At 31.5% G+C, this 26585-nt stretch overlaps 1 protein-coding gene across 1 annotated transcript; it reads right to left on the bottom strand.

Moving 5' to 3' along the window:
• Nucleotides 1-11296: 11296 nt before the first annotated feature.
• LOC104881494 (probable disease resistance protein At4g27220) lies at nt 11297-19368 on the bottom strand. Its single transcript, XM_010661895.3, has 5 exons — nt 16049-19368; nt 15389-15782; nt 13647-14372; nt 12273-13104; nt 11297-11524 (listed from the first exon to the last, which is right to left on the bottom strand). The coding sequence occupies exons 1-2, from the start codon at nt 18833-18835 to the stop codon at nt 15525-15527; spliced, it is 3045 nt and encodes a 1014-aa protein (XP_010660197.1). The 5' UTR covers nt 18836-19368; the 3' UTR covers nt 11297-11524; nt 12273-13104; nt 13647-14372; nt 15389-15524.
• Nucleotides 19369-26585: the final 7217 nt, after the last annotated feature.

Genomic DNA, 26585 nt, shown 5'->3' with positions numbered 1-26585 from the left:
TCTTTAACAAAATGATGTCTAAACTCTATATGCTTAGTCTTGGAGTGATGTACAAGATTTTTTGATATACTTATGGCACTAGTATTATCACTTTTAATAGGAACATGCTCAAAAGATAAACCAAAATCACTAAATGTTTGTTTCATACAAAGAATTTGTGCACAACATAAATCGACTATTATGTATTCAGCTTTCGTCGTTGACAAAGCTACCGAATTTTACTTCTTAATATGCCATGAAATAAGTGATTGTCTTAAGAAATGACACGTGTCACTAGTGCTTTTTCTTTCAAATTTACAACCGGCAAAATCAGCATCTGAAAAACCAATTAATTCAAAGTTATCACCCTTAGGATACCATAAGCCTATGTCCATTATTCCTTTAAAATATTTAAGAAATTTTTTTACGTCACTTAAGTGAGATTCTGTAGGACAAGATTGAAATCTAGCACACAAGCATACACTATACATAATATCGGGCCTACTAACGGTCAAGTATAGTAAAGAACCTATCATGCCTCTATATATAGTAGAGTCCATGAATTTACTTTTCTCATTCTTATCAAGCTTGATGGATGAACTCATTGGAGTCTTCATTGTCTTGACTTCCTCTATGTTGAACCTTTTGAGAAGATCTCTAATATATTTTTCTTGATTAATGAAGGTTCCTTCCTTTAGTTTCTTGACTTGAAGTCCAAGAAAAAAGTTGAGCTCTCCTATCATGCTCATTTCAAACTCATTATGTACACACTTAGCAAATTCTTCACAAAGAGAGACATTAATAGCAAAAAAAGGATATCATCAACATATATTTGAACTAAGAGCATATTCTTTTATTTGGTTTTTATGAAAAGAGTTGTGTCAATTTTACCCATTTTCTAAAAGAAATTTTCTCAATCTTTCATACCACGCTCAATCTTTCAAACCATAAAATGCATTTTTAAGTTTAAAAACATGGTTATGAAAATTAAAACTTTCAAAACCGGGTGGTTGTTCAACATACACTTCTTCATTTATAAAACCATTTAAAAATGCACTTTCACATCCATTTTATATAAAACAAAGTCTTTAAAACATGAAAAGGCAAGTAACATCCTAATGACTTCCAACCTATCTATAGGGGTAAAGGTTTCTTCATAATCTATTCATTCTTCATGATTAAAACCTTGGGCTACTAACCTTGCCTTGTTTATAAAAATTATGTCATTTTCATCCATTTTATTTCTAAAGACCCATCTAGTTCAAATAACACTTTGATTTGAAGGTCTTGGTACTCATTCTCATTCTTCACTTCTTTCAAATTGATTTAACTCTTCTTGTATAGCAATCATCTAATTTTCATCATCTAAAACATCATTTATATTTTTAGGCTCAATTTGAGAAATAAAAGCTAGATTATTGCAAATGTTTCTAAGAGATGATCTAGTTCTTACCCTACTAGATGGATTACCTATGATTTAATCTTGTGGGTGTTTGATGACAAACTTCCATTCTTTTGGGAAGGTCTTAGCTTGATTCACCTTGCACTAGTTGAGGAGGAGGTAGTGCCAATGGTGATTTTTTTCCTTGGGATCCACTTCATTAATTCTCTTATTGTCGTCTTTTATCTTCAATTTGGAATCTTCCCATGTAGGTCTCCAAACCTAAATCATCATCAACACTCTCTTTTTCTTGGAGAGAATTGTTAGATTTATAAAATATAATATGGATAGACTCCTCTACAACCATGGTTCTTTTGTTGAAAACTTTAAAAGCTTTACTTGAAGTTGAGTAACCAAGGAAAATTCCAACATCCGATTTTGCATCAAAATTTCTAAGATTGTCTTTGGTGTTTAATATAAAACATTTGCATCCAAAGACTTTGAAATAGCTAATGTTGAGTTTCTTGTTTTTCCAAAGCTCATAAGGAGTTTTCTTATGTATGAGCCTTAATAAAACACTATTTAAAACATAACAACATGTGTTAACCGCTTCAACCCAAAAATATTTTGGTAGGCTGTTTTCATTTAGCATGGTTCTTGGCATCTCTTGAATGGTTCTATTTTTTCCTTTCAACTACCCCATTTTGTTGACGAGTTCTAGGAGCCACAAAATTGTGGTCAATTCCATGCTCATTTTAATAATTTTCAAAGTCAACATTTTCAAATTCTCACCCATAATCACTTCTTATACAAGTAATTGCAAAACCTTTTTCATTTTGAACTTTATTGCAAAACTTTGAAAACTCATAAAAAGATTCATTATTTTGACTTGAAAACAAGACCCATGTGTATTTAGAGAAGTCATCCACAATAACATAAACATAAAACTTTTCTTCAAGACTTGGTGTCCTAGAGGGGCCAAATAAATTCATATGTAATAACTCAAGTGGCCTAGTTATGGAAATGAAGTTTTTGTTTTTAAAAGAGTTTTTTATTTGCTTTCCCACTTGACAAGCTTCACAAACTTTATTTTTTTGAAAAATTATTTTGAGAAGGCCTCTAACAAGTTCATCTTTGTTGAGTTGGGAAATGAGGTCCATGTTAGCATATCCCAACCTCCTATGCCACAACCAACTTTGATGATGCATGCTTGAAAAACATCTATCATTGTCATTATATTTTGAAATATTTATAGTGTAAACATTGTCACATCTATGGCCTATGAAGATGGTTTTATCATTTTGAATATCCTTGATAATGCAATGAATGCTTCAAAAATCACTATAAAACCTTTGTCACAAAGTTGACTAATGCTTAAAAGATTATGTTTTAAACCATCTACGAATAAAACATTTTCAATGAGAGAGGATGTGTCATTACTAATGTTGCCTTGACCAATGATTTTTCCTTTTGCATTGTCTCCAAAAGTATCATATCCTCCTCTTTTCTTTGTAAGAAAAGCAAACTTGGATTCATCTCCAGTCATGTGTCTTAAGCATCCACTATTCAAGAACCACTTATCCTTATTTGAATCATACGACACATAACTCAAGTTGATTTAAGTACCCATATCTTTTTGGGTCCTTGAGGATTAGTGACCTTGGATTTTTCAACATAAATATTTTTAGCTTTTGTATTTAAATTCTCTTGAGAACCATTTCTTAAAGTTCATGTGCTACTAATGTGTTCCCCTCTTCCACAAAAGTTGCAAGTAGTGGAAGGACTAGCACTTGTGGATTCCTTTATAAAATAGTTCTTAAAATACTTTTGATATTTTGCAGATTTGAATTCTAGCCCTTGTTTGTCAAAAATATATTTTTGGTTAGCTAGGATCATTTCAAAAGATTTTTGTCCACAAGAAAAAATTGAAAGAGAGGAAGTCAACCATTCATTTTTCTTTCCTAAAATCTCATTCTCTTTTTTAAGATAAGTTTTAGAATTTTCAACATTTGAATCTTTTTTTTGTTACTTCTCCAAGTTCTTTTTCAATTTGTTGAACTTCTTTTTGAGAAATGTATTTTTTGAACCAAGTTTTTCAAAATCCTCATACAATTCTTCAAAATCATCATGTATATCTTCATAGCTAATGTTAGAGTTTACCTCATCAAGTTCATCTATTGTCATGAAACACATGTTTGTCATTTCTTTCTCATTTTCTTCTTCGGAGGATTCACCTTCACCTTCACTTTCACTCAAAGTGGACATCATTACCTTCTTCTTTCTTCTCTTGGCTTCACTTTTGTAGAGAGGACAATCATATTTAATGTGTCCCGATTTCTTTCACTTGAAGCACACCAAGTCCCTTTTCTCCTCTCATCTCTCTTAGCTACCATGGGATGAAGATTCCCTTTTAGAGGAGGCTTTTCTAGAAGTGAACCTTCTTCCTCTAAACTTTTCACACCTCATGAACTTGTTGAAATTTCTTGTAATGAGGGCTAAGTCTTCATCCTCTTCACTTTGGTTTTCTTCTTCCTTAGTTGTAGCTTTGAGAGTTATGCTCTTCTTGCTGCTTCTTTGCCAAATTGATCTCATATGTCATCAATGACCTTGTAAGCTTCTCCAAAGGTAGCTTGGTTAAGTCTTTAGCTTCTTGAATTGCAGTGACCTTTGTATCCCACTTTGATGGAAGTGACCTCAAGATCTTCATCACATTCTTAGATTCCTTGTAGGTCTTTCCCAAGGCTTCAAGACCATTGACAATGTTGGTGAACCTAGTAATCATCTTACCAATAGTTTCCTCATCTTTCATAAAAAACAATTCATAACTATGAACAAGAAAATTAATTTTTGACTCTTTAACTTGATTTGTTCCTTCATGAGTCACTTCAAATAATATCCAAATTTCTTTAGCTGATTTGCATTGACAAATTCTATTATATTCATTTTTATCTATAACATATTGCAAAGTATAAACGACTTTAGCATTTAATTGGAAATTTCTTCTATCACGCTCATCCCATTTTTGTTTGGGTTTTTTTAACCATGACTCCATCAACTAGTTTTGAAGGAAAAGTTGGATCATCTTCAATGACATTCCATAAGTCTAAGTCAGTTGATTGTAAAAACCAAGTCATTTTAGTTTTCCAATAAAGATAATCGGTTCCCATAAAAAATGGAGGTCTATTGGTTGCAAAACTTTTAATGTGAAATGAGCTTGATGGATTAGCCATTTCCTCTTAAACAGTTAAGTCTTAAACAAGAGGCCTAACTTTGATACTAATTGAAAAAATCTTTTTCAAACACAACAAATTCAAGCAAAAGAAACACAAATATAAAGAGGTAAGGTTAGAGAGAGCAAACTCAAATTTTATAATGGTTCGACACCCCTTGCATACGTTCACTCTTCTCAAGCTCCTAACTGAGTGAGGGTTCCAGTATACTTGAAGCTTCTAACACCTTTACACTTGGATTCTGGCTCCAATGGGCTCTTACACAATCTCTTCAAGTTTCTACTCACTTGAAACTCCTAACACTCAAATAACAAGTTCAAATATCTTAACCTAGCTCAAAAGGGGCTCAAATACAACTCAAATGCTAGGATGAATCACAAGGGTGCACTAAGGAATATGCGAGTGGAGGTTTAATACATCAAAGAAAGAATGAGAGCTTTTGAGACAAGAATAAGTAGGTAAAGAAATAAATGCAAGTGTTCTCTTACTTATAAATCAAGTGGAGCTCTCAATTTATAGGTTTCTAGCCTCGGGAGACAAAAATGCCAAAAAGCAGTCTCGATCGGTCAAGCTGGGGGTCGACCAGTTGACTAGCCTTTGGGCAATAAATGCATGACAAATGACTATTAGGCCTCAACCGGTCATTGACTAGACCTCGACCGGGAAGGCATATCCCTCAATTGGGAATACAAGGCTACTAGAAGATAAATAAGATTTTTTGCATCTCTCAACCGGACCTCGATCAGGAAGGTGTAACTAATTGACTAATACCTTAGCCGATTTAGCTTGTTGGTTAGTGCCTTGACTAGTTCACCATTTTTGGCTCGAAAACCTATCTATTTCATTTTTTTTCTCTTCTAACACTTAGGTAAGGTCTTTACGTAAATGAATATGCTAATATTGAAATGATTTGCGTAAGGTTCATTTGATAAAACTCAGGCTTTGATGGAAATGTAACTTTAATGCATAAACTGAGGTTTTAAAGATGTATGAAAAGATATGAAAATCCTATGTGCACTCATGCACTCATCTTACATATGTTTCCTATTATTAAAGGGTCTTCCAATTGTCTTGATCTTGCACCCATTTGGTCATTTGATGAATTTTCAAACTAACACCTGAAATTCTTTATAATTCAAAGTAATTGGCAACTTAACCATGTTTTGTTATCATCAAAACATGATTAAGAGAACCCTTGGGCTAACACATATGTTATAATTTATGTTGATTATATATCATGGATCATTATTGATTGGATATAAGATACTCTATACATGATCAAATGAGATGGGTATTTGTTATTCATATCATTGAATATGTAATTGGTACTTACACAAATATACTCTTAAATGTATGTCATCTGGTAGAGGTTAGCTCTCTCACATGAGCAACCATCCTAATCAATGTGTTTATGATAATGAATGAGTGGAAAGTATACAAAAATGATATGTGTCGCCTTGATTAAGTATAAAGATGAGGTTTATAACAAATGATATCTTAACCAGATGTAATTGCCCACAATTACATTTACTTGTTCAAACCAGACTTGAGTTCTAACACAAAAGGTTTAAAGAGAACTATAGATGTGAAACTCGAGCAAACTAGTAGTATGGAGTTGTTACTTAAGGTTTGTATGGCAGTAGTTTGACATACACTTTCCAAGTGAAAATAAACCACCATCGTATGTATTTCATACTAAATGTGTTTGAATGTGACTAATAAGGAAGTGAGTGATTAATTCTTACCCTTACTATGTGAGATCCTTAAGACTTATTACAATTATAATAACCCATTATTTTACTCTTTCTATTTTGGCTATGTTTTGAGGTGACAAATTAAGGTTGCTACTTCAATATGTTTCCAACGGAAATGAAATAATTTATCATTATTGGGCAAACGATTAATTTGAATTTAAAAGACATGAACTTAAAAGAAAGATTTTTAAGTTACATTAATAAAGATGTGTTTACAGTCGATCAATTATATTACTTTTGTAGTTGATATAATTATGAATACACTTATAATGTTGTGCAGTATAAAACTTCAAGGGATAAAGTGTATACATTAAAATGTGATTAAATAGATCTGAGGTACAACATGACATGATTATGCTTGTTTACTCATAAATTTTTTGGGTTGAACTATTGTATATCCCTAATAGGTACATAACTTTATAGCTCCCAAATTGTAGGTGTGTTCGGATGGTCACACGACTCATTTGCTTATATGAATGACCTTCAAAAGTTGAATAGAATGAACTTAGGTGTTATTGATCAGACTATTTTAGCCCATCTTGTGTAAGTAAGAGATGTTGGAGTTGGGTTTGGGTGCCCAAGTGAGTTAACTCAAACCGATCTAATAAAATGAGAAATGGGAGGAATAGTTTCTAAGAGTTAAAACTACCAAAAAATTGCCATTGTATAATCATTAAAAAAAAATTAATCTCCCTCACTCACTCTCTTTCTCTTTTTCTCTAATAAAAGTTTGAAATAACACGTTTCAACAAGAAAGTCTTTTCTCTTCAATTTCATCTATTTTTCTTCGTAAAAACAGAGTGATTCTTAATTTGTGTAGTTTCATTCATGACTTAGAATAGGGAATTTGCCAAAGAAACAACCAATCTAGATTTTGGGCATTTCCAAAAATAATTTGAAGCCTTATTTCCATCAAAAGGATTATCATGTCCCTCATAAGTCTAATATCCTTAAACTTTATGACCAAAATGTGGAAAAAAAGGTTTCTTAAAATTATATATATGCATGTGGACAAACTCAAACCACCTTATTCAAACAATAATTGTCACGCCCCAAAACCTATTTCATGGGCATGATGGTCATTTCACACCTCAAACTTGAAGGCTGAAAGTGGAAACAACACAAGCATTCATCTTGTAACTAGAAATTACCAGTTACCAAATTCCTATTCAAAGTAGTAAAATAAATGAATTCTAAAATCTCCATATATCAACTTTAAAAACTAACACATCAACCAAAGTGTTATTGTCCATATACCTCCAAACTCAAATAATTTAAACGAGAATTAAATTTTAACATCTAAACAATGTTCAAAATGAAGTTTGAACCAAAATCCTAACAACAAAAAAAATTCCCTAACCTAGCCATCACTCCTTGCTCGAACGGAGAACACCAGAAAAATTATCAATGAAGGGGCATGAAATTAAAGCTCAATAAGAAATATCAATACAGTTTCATGGATCAAACATTTTTTATTATAATTACAAACATGAAATATAACATATAATTATTTTTTATAAAATCTTTTGAGTTCAAAATGCTAATACAATCAAACTTTTCAATAAAACTTTCTCATATCCATTCCAACACAATTTCTCTTCAAAACCAAATCAAATACATTCAAAATATCTTTACTCTAGTTATCAAATAACAAATGGTTCCAAATGAGGTGGGATTTCACAAATGAGTGGCTAGTTTCAAATTTGTTCCATTTAAGGTGAGAAAAACCAAAAGTCAACAATTATAACCCGTTGACAAGGGACCATAAGGTCAACTATTATAACCCGTTGACTAGGGTCATATAATATCAACTATTATAACCCGTTGATTGGGGTTGGATATGTCAACAATTATAACCCATTGATTAGGGCCATAGAAATGTTAACAATTATAACTCGTTGACTAGGGTCATAGAAATCAGAGTCAAACACTTCATTTCATTAATTCAAACTTACAAATCAAAATATCATATCTCTACAATTTTCATGTTACTCTAATAGAAGCTTTGATGCAAACATGTTAGTACCTCCTCAAAAATGCCTATTTTTGCTGTTAAGGGGACTCGAACCCCAAACAAAAGGTTTGGGCTTCAGCTCACCTTACCACTAGGGCAAGTTTGCCCCTTATTAAATATAATGCACTAAATATATATATATATTCAAAGTCATCATATAAAGAAAATATTAAAAGAATATTTTAGAGAGCAAATTAATGATAATTATTTTATAATTAAATGCAAAAATTTCTTTTAATTGATTACCAAAAATATAAAAATTATCATGATAATTTTCTTCATTGTGTTTTTAATATCATTAATAGATTAATTAAATATTAAAAAATTATACATATATCACAATTTATTTTATATCATTTAATACAATTGAATTAAATGGATCATAATTTTAATATTAATACATATTTTAAAATTAGACATATTATAATCAAATATCATAATATTATTATAAAATAATATTTGATGTAATTTAATAATAAATGTACATTTATAAAATTCATATTTTTATTGATGCATGCAATATTGTTATCAAATATGATAGATCATATTATACATATATCAATTTCTTTAAAAAACAACTTTAAAATATCTATTATACTTTTAATTACATTTTAATGAATTTTTTCTTATATTTTTTTAAATTTTAATCAATTTTAGGCCTGCCAATATTTTTTTCCAAAATATCCACCGATATATCTCTGATATATCCAATATATCCGTAAAATTGAAGTATCGATATATCCGTGATTACCAATATTTTCACCCTTGAATCTAAGAACACAAAGATAAAACAATTCACACAAAGGTACCTGAGGTTTTAACATGGTTGGACCAACTATGCCTACATCCATAGATGAAAGAGAATCATTCCATTATACCATAAAGAATATTATAAAGGATAGAAACCCAGATACCACTATTAGGTTCTTGAAGCATCCCATGTTTCCCAACTCTTTGTATCTACACTTGAAACCATGAGCCCCTCACTTTGTCAGATGTTTCCCATTCTTCCTCACATCTTTATCGACCTATACTCTTTATAAGCCCATCCCCATTTTATAACATTTTCCCCTCATGACCTATGATATTTATAAAAATATTCCTTATAACATTTCTTAGTCTATAAAGAAATCTAATGCTATAATAATATATCAACTTTGGAAATATTCTATACAATATTATTTACAAAAAGAAATCCATATTAATTAGGAATTTTGGACACTTTCTAGAAGTTCTTATAGACTAAACCCATTAATTAGCAAAACTGCATAAGATGATCAACAAGGTCATTGATTCTGTCATAAATTAAGAACTTTGAGAAAACAAGTTCCAAAGGCACCTCTACTTCCATAATATGCAAAGTGAACAGACTATGTGTTAATCCATGCATTATTCTACTTATAAGTTAAAAGGCATTTTTCCCTACGTGGAGTCAACATGAGCCTTCAACTTATTCAATTGTATTTCTAATGTTGCCTTGTCTTTAAAAGACTATAACTCCCATTCTTGAAATGCTAGTCATCTTCTAAAGAGATAAGTCTACCTAGAAGGACCCTCCATAGTCGGTGGCATTGACAAGGTAATCAAGGATTAAAAATGCCTCATACTTAATCGAACCTTCAACTCCTCATTATCCTTCATCAAAACTTTGTTTTATTGCAATAATTATTTAACCACTTATCAAAATACACTCTTTGTTGTTCCATGCACTCCAAGATTTGACGAAAGTACTCTCTTAGAGCATGCTCTTCCCCTAGAGGCCTTTCCCTTTGTTCCAATCTTTCTAACATTATTGCATCTTTCCCACAAAAGGTGTCAAAGTGTGGGAGTCAAATAAAAGCAATGTGTCTTTTCTTTTTCCTTTCTCTTCTACATATGGCCATGCCTTAAAGGACACATATCTCCACTTTCTCACCACTTTCCTATTTCTAGGGAGTAAGAGAAGGGGAAGTTTCATGACAAGCAATAGTCTCAGTATAGTAGTTGGATCGAATCTATGTTTCACCATATTCATGTTCCATCGTTGTCTACTGCCAAGTAGCCGATTGAACAAACAAATTGGTTGGTAACAAATTTTGGTGGGAAACTTTAGAGTTGGAGTCAAGATACCATAAGGTATACCACAATATCAATTTGGAAGAAACCTCATAAATTTGTGGGGAGTGTTAAATTGGATTTTTTTATACAAACATTTTCATTTGTTAACCATGTAAAATAATTTTATAATTTGTCCTCTAATGTATATAATTTTTTTTTAATTATTTTACAATTTATGGTCTTATGTATGAATAAAATTCATATGTTCTTGATAAATAGTTTTCATTTAATAAGCTTTCTTTGCAAATTGTTACTATTCCATTAATATTATCAAATATACATACTATTATTCTTTTACCTCATCTCCTCTTCTCACGAGTAAAAAGTTTAAATATAATTGAATTGTTAAAACTCCAAATAGTTTAAATTTAATATGCTAGTATCACCATCAAATTTGAAGATATCATAAATAGTATTGAATCATAAGTTTGAATATTGATTTCACAATTTGTCTATTTCATAGTGGATGATTCTAGCTTGCAAAGTTTAAGCAAAAACACATCAAATAAAATTTGAACTTTGTGCAAGGTATGAATTCGAATTTCTATCATTCTTGGGGTTTATACTTATTTAGGGTTTATTTGGAATTGGTTTTGAACAAAGTATTTTTAAACTTATAACACTTTTGTTATCGGTACTTATAGCTCTTAATCTCAAATTTGATGGTCCTCATATGACTAGTCTTGTAGAACCTTAAATCTATGTTTTTATGCCCTTTTAATGCCTCAAGCCCAATTGCTTCAAGCCCAACCAAATATAAGCAATAAAAATTCACAAATAGAGATTTATACCATGATTCAATTGGAGATTCATTATGCGACTCAAATGGTAACCATCCATATTTATGAAGAAATTTCAACAATTATGAACAATGTGGAAAATATCATACAATCCAACAAATCTATGTAAACCTAAAATATAACCAAATAGATTGAGATAGAGTGATACATATTGCATTAACATGGTTAGAAATCAATCGAGCCAAACAGTAATATTCCCAAGAACAATGCATGATGTAATCATAATGCTGAACCAACTCCCAATTCCATAATCTCAGCCTCAACATTACCTAAAAAATGTAAATAAATCATTATGAGCATTTAATAAGGTTAAATAAAGAGATTACAATTACTAGTGATTGCAAATGGTATATATCATATTTGATCGAATTAGAAATCAATTTAAGTTTATTAGTCTACAACTAACAAAATAATCAATTCAACATAATAATAACTTGATTGAATAAATATTATCTTAAAATAATTGGTATTAGTAATAGAGTTTGACTATCACAAGGTTCAGTCATCTTGGCCTTCTTACTACATGACATCGAGAATTAACATCATACTATTAAGCAATCAATATATCTTAAGATCAAAAGATAAGACAACATGTGGCATTTGAAAATCATACATCTTGGCATTTAGAAGGCCAGATTGCATCCTAGAATAAGGGAAATTCACTCATCCAAGCATCAAAAGATCATAAAGCATGTAACATTTGAAAGATATAACAAACGATCCTAGCAATAGGTGACCAATCGTCACCTGGTTTTGCACTCTATACACAATTTGCAGAACTCAATTACTAGTTTATGGTTTTGTGGTTTCATAATAGAGGTTTTTAGATCTACTTTATCTAGTTTCAAAATACAGAAACAAAACATTCTGCAATATCATTTCTTTTGATGATAAGATAGATATTTCAGAAAATAGTTCAAAACTTTTCATTTTAATGGTTGCTAATTTGTATAATAATAAAATGTCAAGTATAAATTGCACATGAGAAATCTAAAAAAGTCTCACATTAGTACATACCGTGTTTATTTATGAACAAATTATGGATGGTGGTATTTAGATCATCCTGCCAATGCCACTCATCATCTCCCACTTTTATTCTTTCTAGCCTTGGTGTAGTTACGAGGCCCGGAGAGAAAATTTTCATCTTGGGGCATTTTTTCAACACCATATGCTCCAAGGATGGGAATGAGAATATATAACCCCCTGAACTGAAGCTTGTGAGGTTTGACAAACATTTAAGTGCCATGTGTTGTAATTTGCAGAAAGCAATCTCATCTGCTGCTTCTCCTTCTTCGTTGGCAACTACTTCTTCCATCATATGTGATCCACCTATTTTGAGTGTTTTGAGTTTTACCAGACTTTTAGCTACCGAGGGTGATATCAAACTTCTCAGACTACCACAAGACTGCACATCTAGAGTAGCTAGATTTTGGAAAGATGCCGAGGATGGTACCAAATTTATCAAACGGACACAATTCCGCACTTCAAGACTCTTGAGACTTAGCAAATCAAGGCCTGGTTTGGAGTTTTCCTTCCACAAATGCGTCAGCTCAGGAAGATCACACAACCATATTTCTCTTAACCGTCCAAGCCTCTTGGCTTGATTTTCGTTGTCAAGTCCTTCAAGTTGGAATACCTCTTTGACTGAATCACATCCTGCCACTTTAAGTACTTCCAAATTTTGTAATATTTGAAGCATAAAGGAAGGAATCACAACCAAAATATCTCTATATTCACATACATCCAGAACTCTTAGTCTGGGAAAGGAGTCCACTGGAAATTGCTCTGGCCATATTTCTGTATCTTTGTTGTGATCCAATGTTAATTCCTCCAAATTAGGGAACTCAACCTGGGAAATGATTGGAATAAAACAAATTTGTTATCTCAGTTATAACTACACATCTACAAAGAAGTGTTGTTTTATTTCTCAATTCCAAGTAAAGAACATGGCAAAATTAATATAATTTTTTATGTTGTTTACAGAAGATGCACTGGACATCCACGTCCAGATTTCTAATTTTAAGCTGTCATTTGCAATTTGAGAAGTTTGATGATGCAAGATGGAAGTCACTAGAATAAAAATGGATTGGAAAGGTGGTTCACAATTGTTTACTATAAGTTGACTGGTAATAAATTAAATAATTTTTGGAAACCAATAAAATTTATATAAATTCCTCTCACAAGAAAGGACTAGTACAAATTTTAACTTAAAAAAGGTTCAATGGAGATATGTAAGGAGGAGAAAAAGAAATCAAGGATCCCCTTTAAAGGAACTTCTGGATCCAGTGTCTGCCAACAATCAGTTTTGGGCCCTGCATCCCTCTTTTCGTGGGTTTACTTATTTAAGGTAAAATTTAAGGAAACATGATGGGGTAAAATTAGGAAACTTACAGGTTGGAGCAAGGAAAGTGGCATATCAAGATTTCCCTCATGATGTCTTTGTCGGAATGTTGGATTTTCGAATGCAAATACATTGACTTTATAACACTCACGCACCGTCAGTTGTTTCAACGATGGCCACCATGAAGGATGCGCCCCTGGGTAGAAACTCCTGAGTTGATGTAGATAGGAGAGTTCGAGAGAAGTTACTTTAGGGAATACAAACGTAGCCTGTGTGTCGACTCCATTGTCCTTCGCAACGATTTCCTCTATCCCACAACACAACACATGCAGCTCCTGGAGTTGCACAAGATCTCTGACTAAAGATGCTGGAAAAAGGTTTTTCAAACTCTGACATTCATCAATCGTTATTGATTGTAAGTTTTGAAAATTGAGAATTCCATGGGGATCCTCATTCCATATCTTCTCAACTTTTGGCAGTGATCTTAGAATCAATTGACTCAACTGAGTGACAGTTACACCTTCCTTCACATTCACATTTGTCCCTTCCACATCAAAAACCTCTTCTAATGAACTACAATCCTCTGCTTTCAGAAACCGTAGACTCTGTAACCTGTTCAGCATACTAGATGGAAAAATATTCAACAATTCTCCACATGTTGCTACCTTCACCCTTTTTAGTTTGGAAAAGGAATCTTGAGGAAGTTGGCTGTGCCATATTTTTTTCACATTATCCAGTCCCACGATGTTTAAAAACTCCAAGCTAGGAAATGCAACCTGCAGTGTTCAAGACAACATTTTGTGATTTAAATATTTTGAATAACTGAAAAAAGAAAATAATCCATGTGTAGAAATTTGGATGAGAATGAATTCATTATAAATTAGAAAAAATTATCATAAAAAAATATGACTTAAATACTTTTTATTTGTCAATTGTTTTTCTTGTTTCTCCACAAAATTTATATGTAAAATTTTCTTATGAATTGCTACTGAAAAGCATAATAAAAAATAGAAAAAAAATTACTTTATCTAGATAATAAATTAATAAATAATATATCCATAAAATTCTAAATCAAACTAAAATTCTATACATTTATCACACAACAAAATAAAAATAAACTACCATTAATTCTAATACATATTTCTTAATTAAAAAAACTCAAAACATAATTCACACTCATCTAAATATTCATTAGAGTAAATAATTCAATCAATTTTTTAAATTAAAAAATAGAATTTGATATTCTCTCCCAAATTAAAAATATAAAAGTTAATGAATTAATTTCAATAATCAAACATATACTTCAATTATAAATTCATTATCTAATGATATACGGTATAGAAGCAAGTGTTAACTTAGAAAATTTTCTAACCTTTTTTTATGAATCAAGTATAATTAGAAATCATTTTATTATTCCAATACAAATTTTTGTAATAATTATATAATTAATTATTATAAAAATTTTATAATATTAATGTTTCAAATATTTTAGGATATTTGAATATTATTTTTTCAAATTACAGTAAAAAGAAATATCATATTTAATTTCATAAATATTTTAATATATACAAACTACATTCAACATTCAAACATGAATAAAAACAAATAAATTAAACATTTAATTATATTAAACTCTAAATATAGGTGGGAAAAAAAAAAAAGGAAAAACAAGAACCAGCCCAATCTAAATTTTCTTTATTTTCCTCCAAAAATTTGATTGATAACAATGTTAAAAGGAAAATTAAAATCATAAGAATTAAAAAAAGAAAAGGATTATGACAGATAAACTGACCGTTTCATTAAAGAGCACTGGGAAAGGGGTATCAAGGTCTGCATGGTGAAGCCTTAGGGAGGAATGATATCCAGAGGAGAAGCTTGAGAGGTTGGGCAAAGATTTCAGTGAAATATGGATTAATTTAGGGAATATGCTATTGCCACAGTTGGCATATATGCCTCAACTTTGGTAAATCAATCAAAACCAGTACTGCTAATTTAGGGAGGAGCCCAACATGTGCATCATCCAGATCAAATACTTGTTCCAGTTTATCGCAGTTTTCCACTGTGAGTACTTGCAAATTCTGTAACAAACTGGGTGGGAATAGTTTCACCAGTGACTTGCAATTCTTCAACTTGAGAGACCGGAGGTTGCCCCCCAAGGAAAGCAGACGTTGGTCATCCCTGATCTCCTGTAACATGAGAACCTCTGAGAGCGTTATATACAACATAGATGTATTGCATTGTATACATAAAATTGCAGCAATTAATATAGAGTGAAAATAAATCATGATGATAATATGTTTGTTAAATTAATTATGTTCAGTCAATGCTCTGTTTTGATTGGTGATGTCTGGTAAAGTCTCATCATGAGGGGATTCTTGCTGACTCAAATCAATTAATGAGGGGCTAGTCTCCATGTATTTGAATTGAAGTGATTAAAAAAGCATTGACATACCGGTTGGTTGAGAGGTGGTGTACTAGGACCAACAATCGTGCTTGGAGGCATCGAGTGCACCGGGTTCTCCTCAAAGCAGAAATTACTGAGCTTGGGTAAGTCCTGCAATGTCAAGTGTCTCAATTCAGGGAACAGAGGCACATTAACAGTATCTTCTTTTATTTCTTTCCTTCCTTGGGAAACCATCTCAACCATACTCTTGCATCTAGTTACTTTTATTTCTACAAGTCGGGAAAGGCCTCTAGCCACAGACAACGAGAAGAGAAATTTCAAGCCATCACAATCTTCCACTTCCACTTTTCTCAAGCAACCAAACGACCCTGCTGGAAATTGACCATGGCATACTTCTTGCAAGTTAATCAGCTGATTGAGAGACAAGGTCTCCATAACAGGAAAGACACCATGTGTTGAAGTCAGATCCATTGAGTTCGCAATATATTGAATCTCTGGGCTGCTTTCAACATTAAGATGCTTTAATTTAAGAAAACCCTCCCTATTTAATTTGGAAAGAACATGAGTAAAACCACACAATTCACGCAAGTGTAGATCTTCAGTTCTCTTCAACAACTTGCTGATACCATCCACCAGATGAAGGCTTGTATCGAACTTATTGAGCTTCAATGTATTATTGGCCTCAAAAATTCCTCCCCAGCTCCAGACATCACCTACAAATATTCTATATCTCACCAAGGTATCAAAGACTATGTCTTTTGGCAGCAACTTGGCATCTGGTATTTGTATGTCCAAAGAGGTTAAATGAGACAAATGCTTCAACTCAGCAAGGCAAGCATTACTCTTTCCTTCCCCCTCCCATTGAGTAAAGCTATTTGCCATACACAAATTCTCTAATTGGGACAAGCTTGATATGACATCTGATGGAATTACTTTCAGTTTCGAAGAACCGCTCAAATCTAACATCCTTAGATGAGTCAACTGCGCTATTTCTCTGGGCAACTGTTCCATATCAGAATCCATAAGGCTAAGAATTTCTAATTTCTTTAGCTTTGCAATTATAACAATGTCTCCCACCTTGCATCCATCCAAACACAATGTTCGAAGATTTGTAAGGCACTGAAGTGATAAGGGCAGCGATGGAAGTTGCATTCGAGATAAATGCAATACTTTGAGTTGCTTCATCTCTTCAAAAAAATTGTTTGGAATTTGCACTGCCGAATTGGTGTTTACATCATAACATCCAAAAAGTTCAAGTTTTGGACATACCAGCCCTTCTGGAAGTTCATGAATATCACAGTCATGCAGACTTACCCAGGTGACCTTCTGGAGTTCATCTATCCTTGGCCATCCTTCCACTCTTACAGTAGTATTCTGGAGTGTAAACACATGATGTTGATCGGATGCAATTTTTCTGGCAGTACTCCGAACAAGATCATGCATTCTAACAACTGCATTATGGCCAGTTTCTAGTAACAAATTTGAGGATTTGAGGTTGTTAACCAATGTATCTATTCTATTTTTCACCTCTTCCAATGTATTAGTTCCTTGAAATAATCGCAGACCCACACCATATTTCAACAAGTCCCATATATGAAAATCATTTTGAGAAATTAAACCACAAAGCAAGAAAAATGACTTCACTTCAATTCCCTTCAAGTGTTCGTAGCTCAACTTCAGACTTGAGTATACATTTGATGTCAGTCCTGTTATGTTTGTCGAGGTTTGCGATTTCAGTTGTAGCCGGGCATCCTCCCAAATGGACACACTCTTCTCGCCTTTCAATGCTGTTGCCACAGTTACTATTGCAAGTGGCAAACCCGCGCATTCTTTTGCTACATCAACAGCTATAGGTTGCAACTCTGGATTTTCAATGGAACCAGCTGTGTTCTTAAATAAAATCCATGTTTCATCTTCTTGCAAAGGTTGAACTCGAAAATCCTTTTGAGTATCCATCTCATTGGACAAGATGTGTTCATTTCTAGAAGTTAGCACTAATTTGCATCCTTTGTGGTGATCTGGAGAAGGAATTCCTATTTTCTCCAAGTCAAGTTTCGCCCAAATATCATCCAAGATGATGAGGATGGTCTTCTCATTGTTCATCCTCTGATATAGTCGAGCTGCTCTTCCCTGTTCACTCTCCTCCTCAAATTTCATACCTAGCAGGTCTGCAAGTTCCCCTTGAATTTTTTTTAAGTCTGGAGTCTGTAACACAGCTGCCGTGACCACCTTGTCGAATAACTTCTCTTGAGCAGCTTGTTCAGCCACTTGTTTCACCAGCGTGGTCTTCCCGACACCGCCCAACCCCCATACCCCGATCTTGTTGATCTTGGCATCCCTTAAGGCCTCCATGACTTCATCCAAAGTCAACACTCTTGATCGTAAAGCTTCGGAAGGTGCAGACCTTATCTCTTGCAGAGGGGCACGATATGATACCCTCACAAATTGGCCATCTCCATGCATTTGAACAGCAACCCGTGCCTTCTTCCTTGCTTCCCTGCTTAGCTGGTACCGGGACTTCAAATTAGGACACAACCCATTGAAACAACTCTTCTGTGCCTCTTTCTCATCTTCAAGGAATTTGCAAGCGTCTTGTATGAACCCATCAGCACGTGTCAACCACTTGCAAACATAATCCTCGATTTTATGTCCATTCCCAATAGCTTCATTCACAGAGTGTTGGTGCCCATCCCTGGCATGCCTCAGCTTCTCAACCTCTTGAGAGAGGTCCTCAATGTTGGTACGGTAGTTAAACAGATAACCCAGCTGACGCTTAACTGGAACAACCAGGCACTTTGAAACTTTTGCTGCAACCTTCGCAACAATTTCTTCCATTTTCTACTTGCTACTCCTTTCTTCTCTTTTGGAACACAGATCAGATCGATGACAGAAAACCAAAAAAACGGCAGCAGTAAACTAACAACAGGCTGCTGGCTACGGGAATCAGTGTCGCAAAAACAGAAATCAAGGAAATTGAAAGGTTTAGCAAGCAAAGGAGCAGAGCGACATAGACATATGGGCAAAATGAGAATGAAATGAGTAGAGGAGATCAGAATGAGTATGAGGGCGGGGAGAGTTGCAAACGACCTGACAAAGGGCTATGGAGGGGAATAGAGAGAAAAAGCATATGGCTGCTATTAGATTCAACTTGAAGAACAGAAGCAGAGATGTTAAGGCTGATGATGTGAGAAAGGAAACAAGGAAATGAAAGATTTCAGCAATCAAATGTGAAGAAAGCTCTCACCCAGCAAAATGAAAATGAAAATCCCTAGCGAGAATGAGGATGAAAATGTAGAGTCACGAGACAAAGCTCGTACAAGGCCCTTCAATCATTCACAGTTAAACTGAGACCCAAACCAGGTCATGAATTGTGTTTCGGAACCTGCCTTGACTTACTGATTAGAGTAAAAATCAAAATCAAAATCAAAATTCATTTTTATAAAAACAAAAACTCATCCTTGTTAACTTATTCATATTAATTGAATGTATATCAAATATTTGAGTCTGTTATCATATTTGCAATTTCTAATAATAAATTGACATCTTTGAATATAAAATTGGTTTACGGGTTTATTGGCATCATGAAAAAGTTGAAAAATAATAGAAAACCAAAAGGTAAAAATTATAAAATATAAAATTAAGTTTATGTTTGATTCTCAAAAGTATTAAGAAAAAAATGTTAACAAACACAAATAAAAAGAAAGAATAAATGAAATAAATAAATAAATAAATAAATAAATCATGCATATATTATTTCAAACTTATTTAACTAATTTTAATTTTTTCATATAATTTTTTTTAAGTTTTTAATAAATTTTAATTATATTTAATTTTACTACAAAAATATAGTAAAATTAAATATAAAATAATTTGTTAATTCCCAAACCGAACATAGTATTAGCTTTATGAATACCAAAAAAAGAGAGAGAGAATCTTCATAGTGGAGATTGATTGATGATATATCTTTATTTACATAAAATCAAATAAAATGAAAATGAAAATGGAGAATGGGAGTTGCAGGGTAGCGAGTTGGGAAAGAAGGGTCAAATGGTGTCTTTTTTATCTTTCAAAGTTCAACCAAAAACCAAACCAGCTCTTGATTATGTTTCACTAGTCAGATTAGGGCATGCTTGAAAGTTTGATTTACCATATATGTAATATATGAAGAAAAAAAGGGGAATATAATAAAAATTAATTAAAATTTCAAACTTTCATATTCTCTATTATTTGTAGAGAAGATGAAAAAGAAAAATAAAATTTAAAAATATAAAAATTTTATTAAATTTAATCTAATTTTTTTTTCCATTTTACTTTTTACTTTTGCTTTCTTATTTTCTTTTCCAAACTTTTTACAATTTGAATAAAGTGGAAAAAAAAAATTTAATCAATTTTTTAAATGCATTTTTTTTTTTTGAGAAATTGATTTCCCAGATTATTTTCTATTATAATTAAGTTTAGTTTATATTTCCTTTCTTCACATTTGCCTTGTCTTAAAATTTTCAAACTTGAGCCTAAGTGTAAAGGAAAGGGAGAGAAGGCATCAAAACAAAAAGGAAAAAGCAGATTGCATTCCCAAGAAAATTCCTTAAGAAAGAAAAAGTGAGAAACTAGAGGAAATGAAAATAGAATATAATAAAGTTTGGGTATGAAAGAAAAAGAGAGAAGCCATCAAAACATGAAGGAAAAAAACAGTTTGTATGAGCTTCTTGTGGAATCCGTATTTAAACAAAAGACATTCAACATTGCCCATGTCTATCCCAAGAAAACTCCTTAGGAAAGAAAAAGTGAGAAAATAGAGGAAATAAAAGTAGAATATAATAAGGGTTGTGAATATCATGTAAGTAGAAGATCCGTTTAAATTTGGCGTGTAAATAATACTTTTATTTAAGTGTGAGAGCTAGTGGATTATCTAAATGATAGCTTTTATAATAAGTCTATGAACTCGTATATCTACTTTCATTATACCAATTAATTTTAAATGAGATGATCAAAACTTGATCAACAAGTGATATCAAAGGCAAGAATCATGACTTGAGTCATGAAAACATCTACTTTTAGATGAAATAATCAAAGGGATCCAACAAATTGGTAAGTCAAACGATACCCTAATTCTTTAAAATATTAGGTTTCCTAGGTTAGGTTTATATTCTAAATGTTATGTTTGATTATTAGAAAGTATTAAGGGAAGGGAAAAAAAAAAAAGAAAGTTTTTTTTTTTTTTTTTACAATTGGGTTTCATGATGGATATAGAAGAAAATAAAATGTAATTAAATTAATTAAAAATTTACTTTTTGTAAAATTATTTAGACTATGTTCAATTGTAAGAAATTTAAGGGAAAATACACTACAAGAAAAAAGGTCTTCATTGACAGTTTTTCATCGTTAAGATAAGGTATATCTGTTAAGGTAGATTGGTATTCACAAATGTTATCTATGTCAGTGACAAGAAATGATAAAAGCTAGCTTGACATATACATGAAATAAGGTAGGCCTTATTTCTATCAATGTAGGAATCTTATTAATATGACATATGTTAATGTTTCTTCCACGTCAGTCAAGGTTAAGTTAAACATATGTGAAGGTTGACTCATTGTTTTGTCAAGATTATATTCAATATATGTTAAGCTTAATTATGATATATGTCAATGCTATTGTATATGCTTTTAAATTTAATTTACACATATGTCAAGGAATTTATTTATTTATTTATTTTGAAAGTTGAAATTTTAATATGTTAAGGTTCCTTTATTCTTATGTCAAGGAATACAATGTCTTTTATGTCAAGATTTCTTTATTCATATAAAGGAAATTGTTTTATTTCATATCAAGGTTGCATATGGAACATGTCAACAACCTAACCTGTTGCCCAAATGATCTACATAAAAATTGAACTTGTTATGTGTTTATATATATATAGATAAACTACATGAATGTATAAAATATATTTTTAAAAAAAAATGAACATGTAGGCAAATATATTGAAAAAAAAAAAAAAAAAAAACTTAATATCCTTGCATAATCTTGTATTATCATCACATACATCCAAAAAAAGGCAAATATGTACCCAAAAATCCAATAGTTATACATGATAAATATAATGTATGCATGATCTTGTGCCTTCAAAAGTGTTATAATTGCTACAAATGTCACCTAACCCCAGGTAAGAAAAAAAAAAGTAACATTATTTTATGTTTATGTTTGAAAGTTCATTAAAAATATATAAATATGTATCCTAAATATATCGAAATGTATCCACAAACAACCTAGCAAGTATACATGATCTTATACTATAATATTATCAAATATATATATATATATATGAGATATTTACTAAAAAAGAACCAAAAATTAAATAATTATGCATGATAACAAGAACTTATACATGATTGTGTATTCTAAAAATTGCAAGTGCTACAAATGTCACCCAACCTCTTGCAAGTTTAAAAAAAACAACAACATTACTTTATGTTTATGTTTCAAATTTTTTTTAAAAAAAGATGTAAGGATGTACCCAAATATATCCAAATGTATTCACAAACAACCAAGCAACTATACATGATCGTGTACTCCTATCAAATATATATATATATATAAAATGACAGATATTTGCCAAAAAATCTAATAGCTATACATGATGACAAAAACTTATGCATGATCTTGTACTCTAAAAATTGTAAATGTTGCAAATATCACCCAACCTCTTGCAAATAAGAAAAAAACAACATTATTTTATGTTTATATTTAAAAGTACTAATTAAAAAAGATATAAACATGTACCAAAATACATAAAAAAAAATAAAAATCTAGCAATGAACTTTTAAGGAAAAAATATAGATAACATATGTACCTAAAAATATCCAATAAAAGAAAAGACTAATTGCAACTTTACATACATGATAGCAAGAACCTATGCTGACGTTGTATTCTCAAAATTCCAACTACTACAAATGTTATTCAACTTCTTCCAAGTAGATAAAAAAATTACATTACTTTAAGTCTATATTTAAAATTTTACTAAAATGATATTAACATGTATGAAAATTTATGCAAAAAAATCCAACAAACATACATAATAAAAAAAAACATGCATTGGTACTTTTATCAAATGTATCTTTTAAAAAATATAGGTATGTACCCAAAAACATCCAAAACTTCAACATCTATGCATGACAATAAGATCTTACGTATGATCTTGAAATCTCAAAATTGCAACAACTGCAAAAGTCACCCTATGCGTTGCAAAGAGAAAAGATGCAACATTAATTAAAATTTATGTTTGAGATTTTATTAAAAAATTATAAAATTCACATACGCACTATACTTGGTCTAAGATAAGAGTGCTAAAAAATGAGACCCATTCAGATCACACTTCATCTAACTCAGCTCATGAATAGGTTTTTTTCCCTTCAAACTAAAATATATGAGAAGAGAAAATATGTTAATGTGAAACATTAAATATATGTATAAGTTCTCACGTACTTATGAAAATACATAGGTAAATAAACCTGAGATGTTAGGAGACTTCTATTTGCAATTATGTCTCGCATGACAAAATATCCGCACATGACACCATCCAACTGTTTGGCCCTTATGAGTAAAATTATATCAACAAAATTTCACGATCAAATATGACATCATATAATTTGGTCTATTTGTTCATCCTTCACATTTAAAATTTAAAAAAAAAACAATGAATGACATAATATTAGTTTCAAGTAAAATTTGCACCTAAATTAAGTCAATACATGTCTAGCATAATACCCTAACCTCCCATGTTTACAACTTGGAGGGTTAAATTGGGTAAAATATAAGAATGTCAAATAACATGTATATGTGAAATATGGACAAAAAAAAAAGGAATAGATAAAGGTAATGATTAATTATTTTTATTAAGAATAGTGATTAACTTAAAAAAAAAAAAAAAAAAGAATAGTTAACTTTTGTCTGTGTGAGAATATCCGTTAAAAAATATCATGACTTTTAAGACTTCATTAAGGTAAATCAATCAAGCTTCAAGAGCAATTATCGATAATATATTTGGAAATATGTCATATTACCATCCTTTTACATCTCATAGATTGACATTATAGAAGAGAAATGCAATTAGTAATTATAAGGAATAAATGTTTTACATATGAACAATTTGATTGAAGATGGATAAAAGAGTAAAGAGTTTAGATTAAAGAGAGAAAGAGAGAGAGAGAGAGAGAGAGAGAGAGAGAGGTTGTGCCTTACAAGAAATGTCTAAACTAAATATAGGATGTATATAAGACATACTAAGGCCAAAAGAAAGATATAAAGAACAACTCACACCTAAGTAACATGATCAAAGCTATCTAAATGATCCTCATTGCTTCCTTACCCACACATACATCTAAATTGTTGTAAAGGACTGTAAATACTATGGGTTTGTTATTTATTAATACGACTTCATTACTAGTGGAATAATGGACAAATGAGTACATTGTATTCATAGCAATTTAGATTATATTTTCATAAGGTGGTGAAACAAACATATATGGTATCCTTCTCAACTCAACTTAGGAATAGGAAATAATAACAAAAACAATTATAAGCTAAGAAAATTCATATATATATATATATGTGTGTGTGTGTGTGTGTGTGTGTGTGTGTGTGTGTGTGTGTGTGTGTGTGTGTGTGTATGTATATATTCATGTGAGAGGAAGCCATATAGAATCTTTACATTTCAAAAATAAACTTTAATTCAAGAAAGCAACTTAAATGTAGGTAAGTCTTCAAAAATTTTAGGAGAAGGAAAAAATGTAACCTCAATAGCTATCCACTTGAGCTCATTTTTAGATTCTTTCTTCTTTTGAGATACAAAAATTCGAAACCCCCTACAAAAAAATAAGACTACATTAGTGTTTATTTTGAGACATGAAAACTAAAATTATGGTAGACTTACATGTTCACAATATCTTTTATATCTTGGTATGGTTGTTGTAATAGTGAGTCTAAATAGTAGATTGTTTGTGATTTGAGGTCAATTATAGCCAAAACCCAATGAAACCTACAATATATTAACATATAATTTAGATAAATAGCATTTATAAGGCTAAGAAATTAAAAAAAATTATAATTAACAACTTACCTTGGGTTATACGGAAGAAAAATCAGATCTGCCAATTTGGAGTCAATTAGGCAATCAGTAATGAACCTTGCTCTTTTTTCAATTTGTGGGGCTATTATTCCAGCCTTAGACACCATTCCTGGATGAACAAATATAATTTTCTCATGTAGTGTATCATCCAGATGTTCATGCAGCCACCTAATGAAATATAACCCAATTTAGAATTACTTAAAAAAAAAAAACAACTTCTACTTATTTATATCATGAATGTAACATAAAGATTTACAACAAAATCTCACCAAATATAGAAACATATACAATTCATAGTCAACTCTTTTGCAGAAATTACATCATTCATTTCACTTATCAAGAGGAAGGTTTGAAATTTCATCCCAAAAACATTGATTGGAAAGTCAACTTTGGGTGCCGGTTTACCCTCCAACATTGCTGAAACTATTTTAGAAAACAGTTGTATATCTCTAGGATTCTCATATTTGATTTTCTTTGGGAATGCTTGTATCTTCTTCATTTTATTCTCCCTCTTGCCAAAATCCTAAACACATAAATAGATGCATGGCATTAAAATGAAAAATAAATAAACCAAGAGTGTAGGAAAATATAACTCAACTTTGAAAGTTTGGGTATAACGTGATTCACCTCATCATTTTCATCATTTATCACAAATGCAACAGGCCACAAAACCTCATATCCAACCCCCTCTCTTATTGTACTAATGTTTTCAGAAAGTGGGAATGGAAGAAGTGCATTAGGTTGAAGAGGGTAAAGGATGACGACTAATATATCAGTTCCATCAATGAAAATCTTTGAATCTCTCAAATAAGTTCCATATGCAACAATGTTCTCTTCAGTTTCAAGAGCTAATTTGCATTTATAAACCTGTAAAAATATATTTTCTAATCCTTAGTCTTTCATTATAGTTATTTTATATTTTGTTTTTATAAATTTAACTCAGGAAAAGCCATATATACTTGAGTTAGTGGAGAAGCTTTTCGAGTGTCTTCTGTTGATAGGTTCTCCACATGAGCACTATAATGAGTCTTCCCTCGTATTTCTTCATGTTCCAACAATTGTTTCCTTATGTTTGTGATTCTCACTTCAAAGTGGGGTGTGAGGGTTCTTTTTTTTTTCAGCTTTCAAAGAAATGATCTCCTCTTCCAAGCTCTTTACTTTCTCCCTTAACATCCTTTGACATTCCTCTTCTTCAAGAGTTTTTTTGGGTTTTGGTGTGTTGAAGAATTATTTGGGCTTTTTTTCCCCACATTTTCCTCTAACCCATCCAGGATGCTCGGATGTACCCAATGCTAAAGTAAGGATATCCTTTTGGCCAACACATGTGATCTTCCTTTCCTCAATAGCCTTTGCTAACTCATCCTCCAAAAAAATATAAGATGCTTCAAGAGTCATATTAAATAAAAAAAAAACAAATGAAATTGACTAAAACTAAGTATAGGTTTGACAACTTACAATCTTTTT

The sequence above is a fragment of the Vitis vinifera genome, chromosome 14 (assembly GCF_030704535.1).
Source record: "Vitis vinifera cultivar Pinot Noir 40024 chromosome 14, ASM3070453v1".
NCBI classification, from domain to species: domain Eukaryota; kingdom Viridiplantae; phylum Streptophyta; class Magnoliopsida; order Vitales; family Vitaceae; genus Vitis; species Vitis vinifera.
Note: the sequence above shows the minus strand (reverse complement) of the source record. Positions and strands in the feature narration are given on the sequence as shown.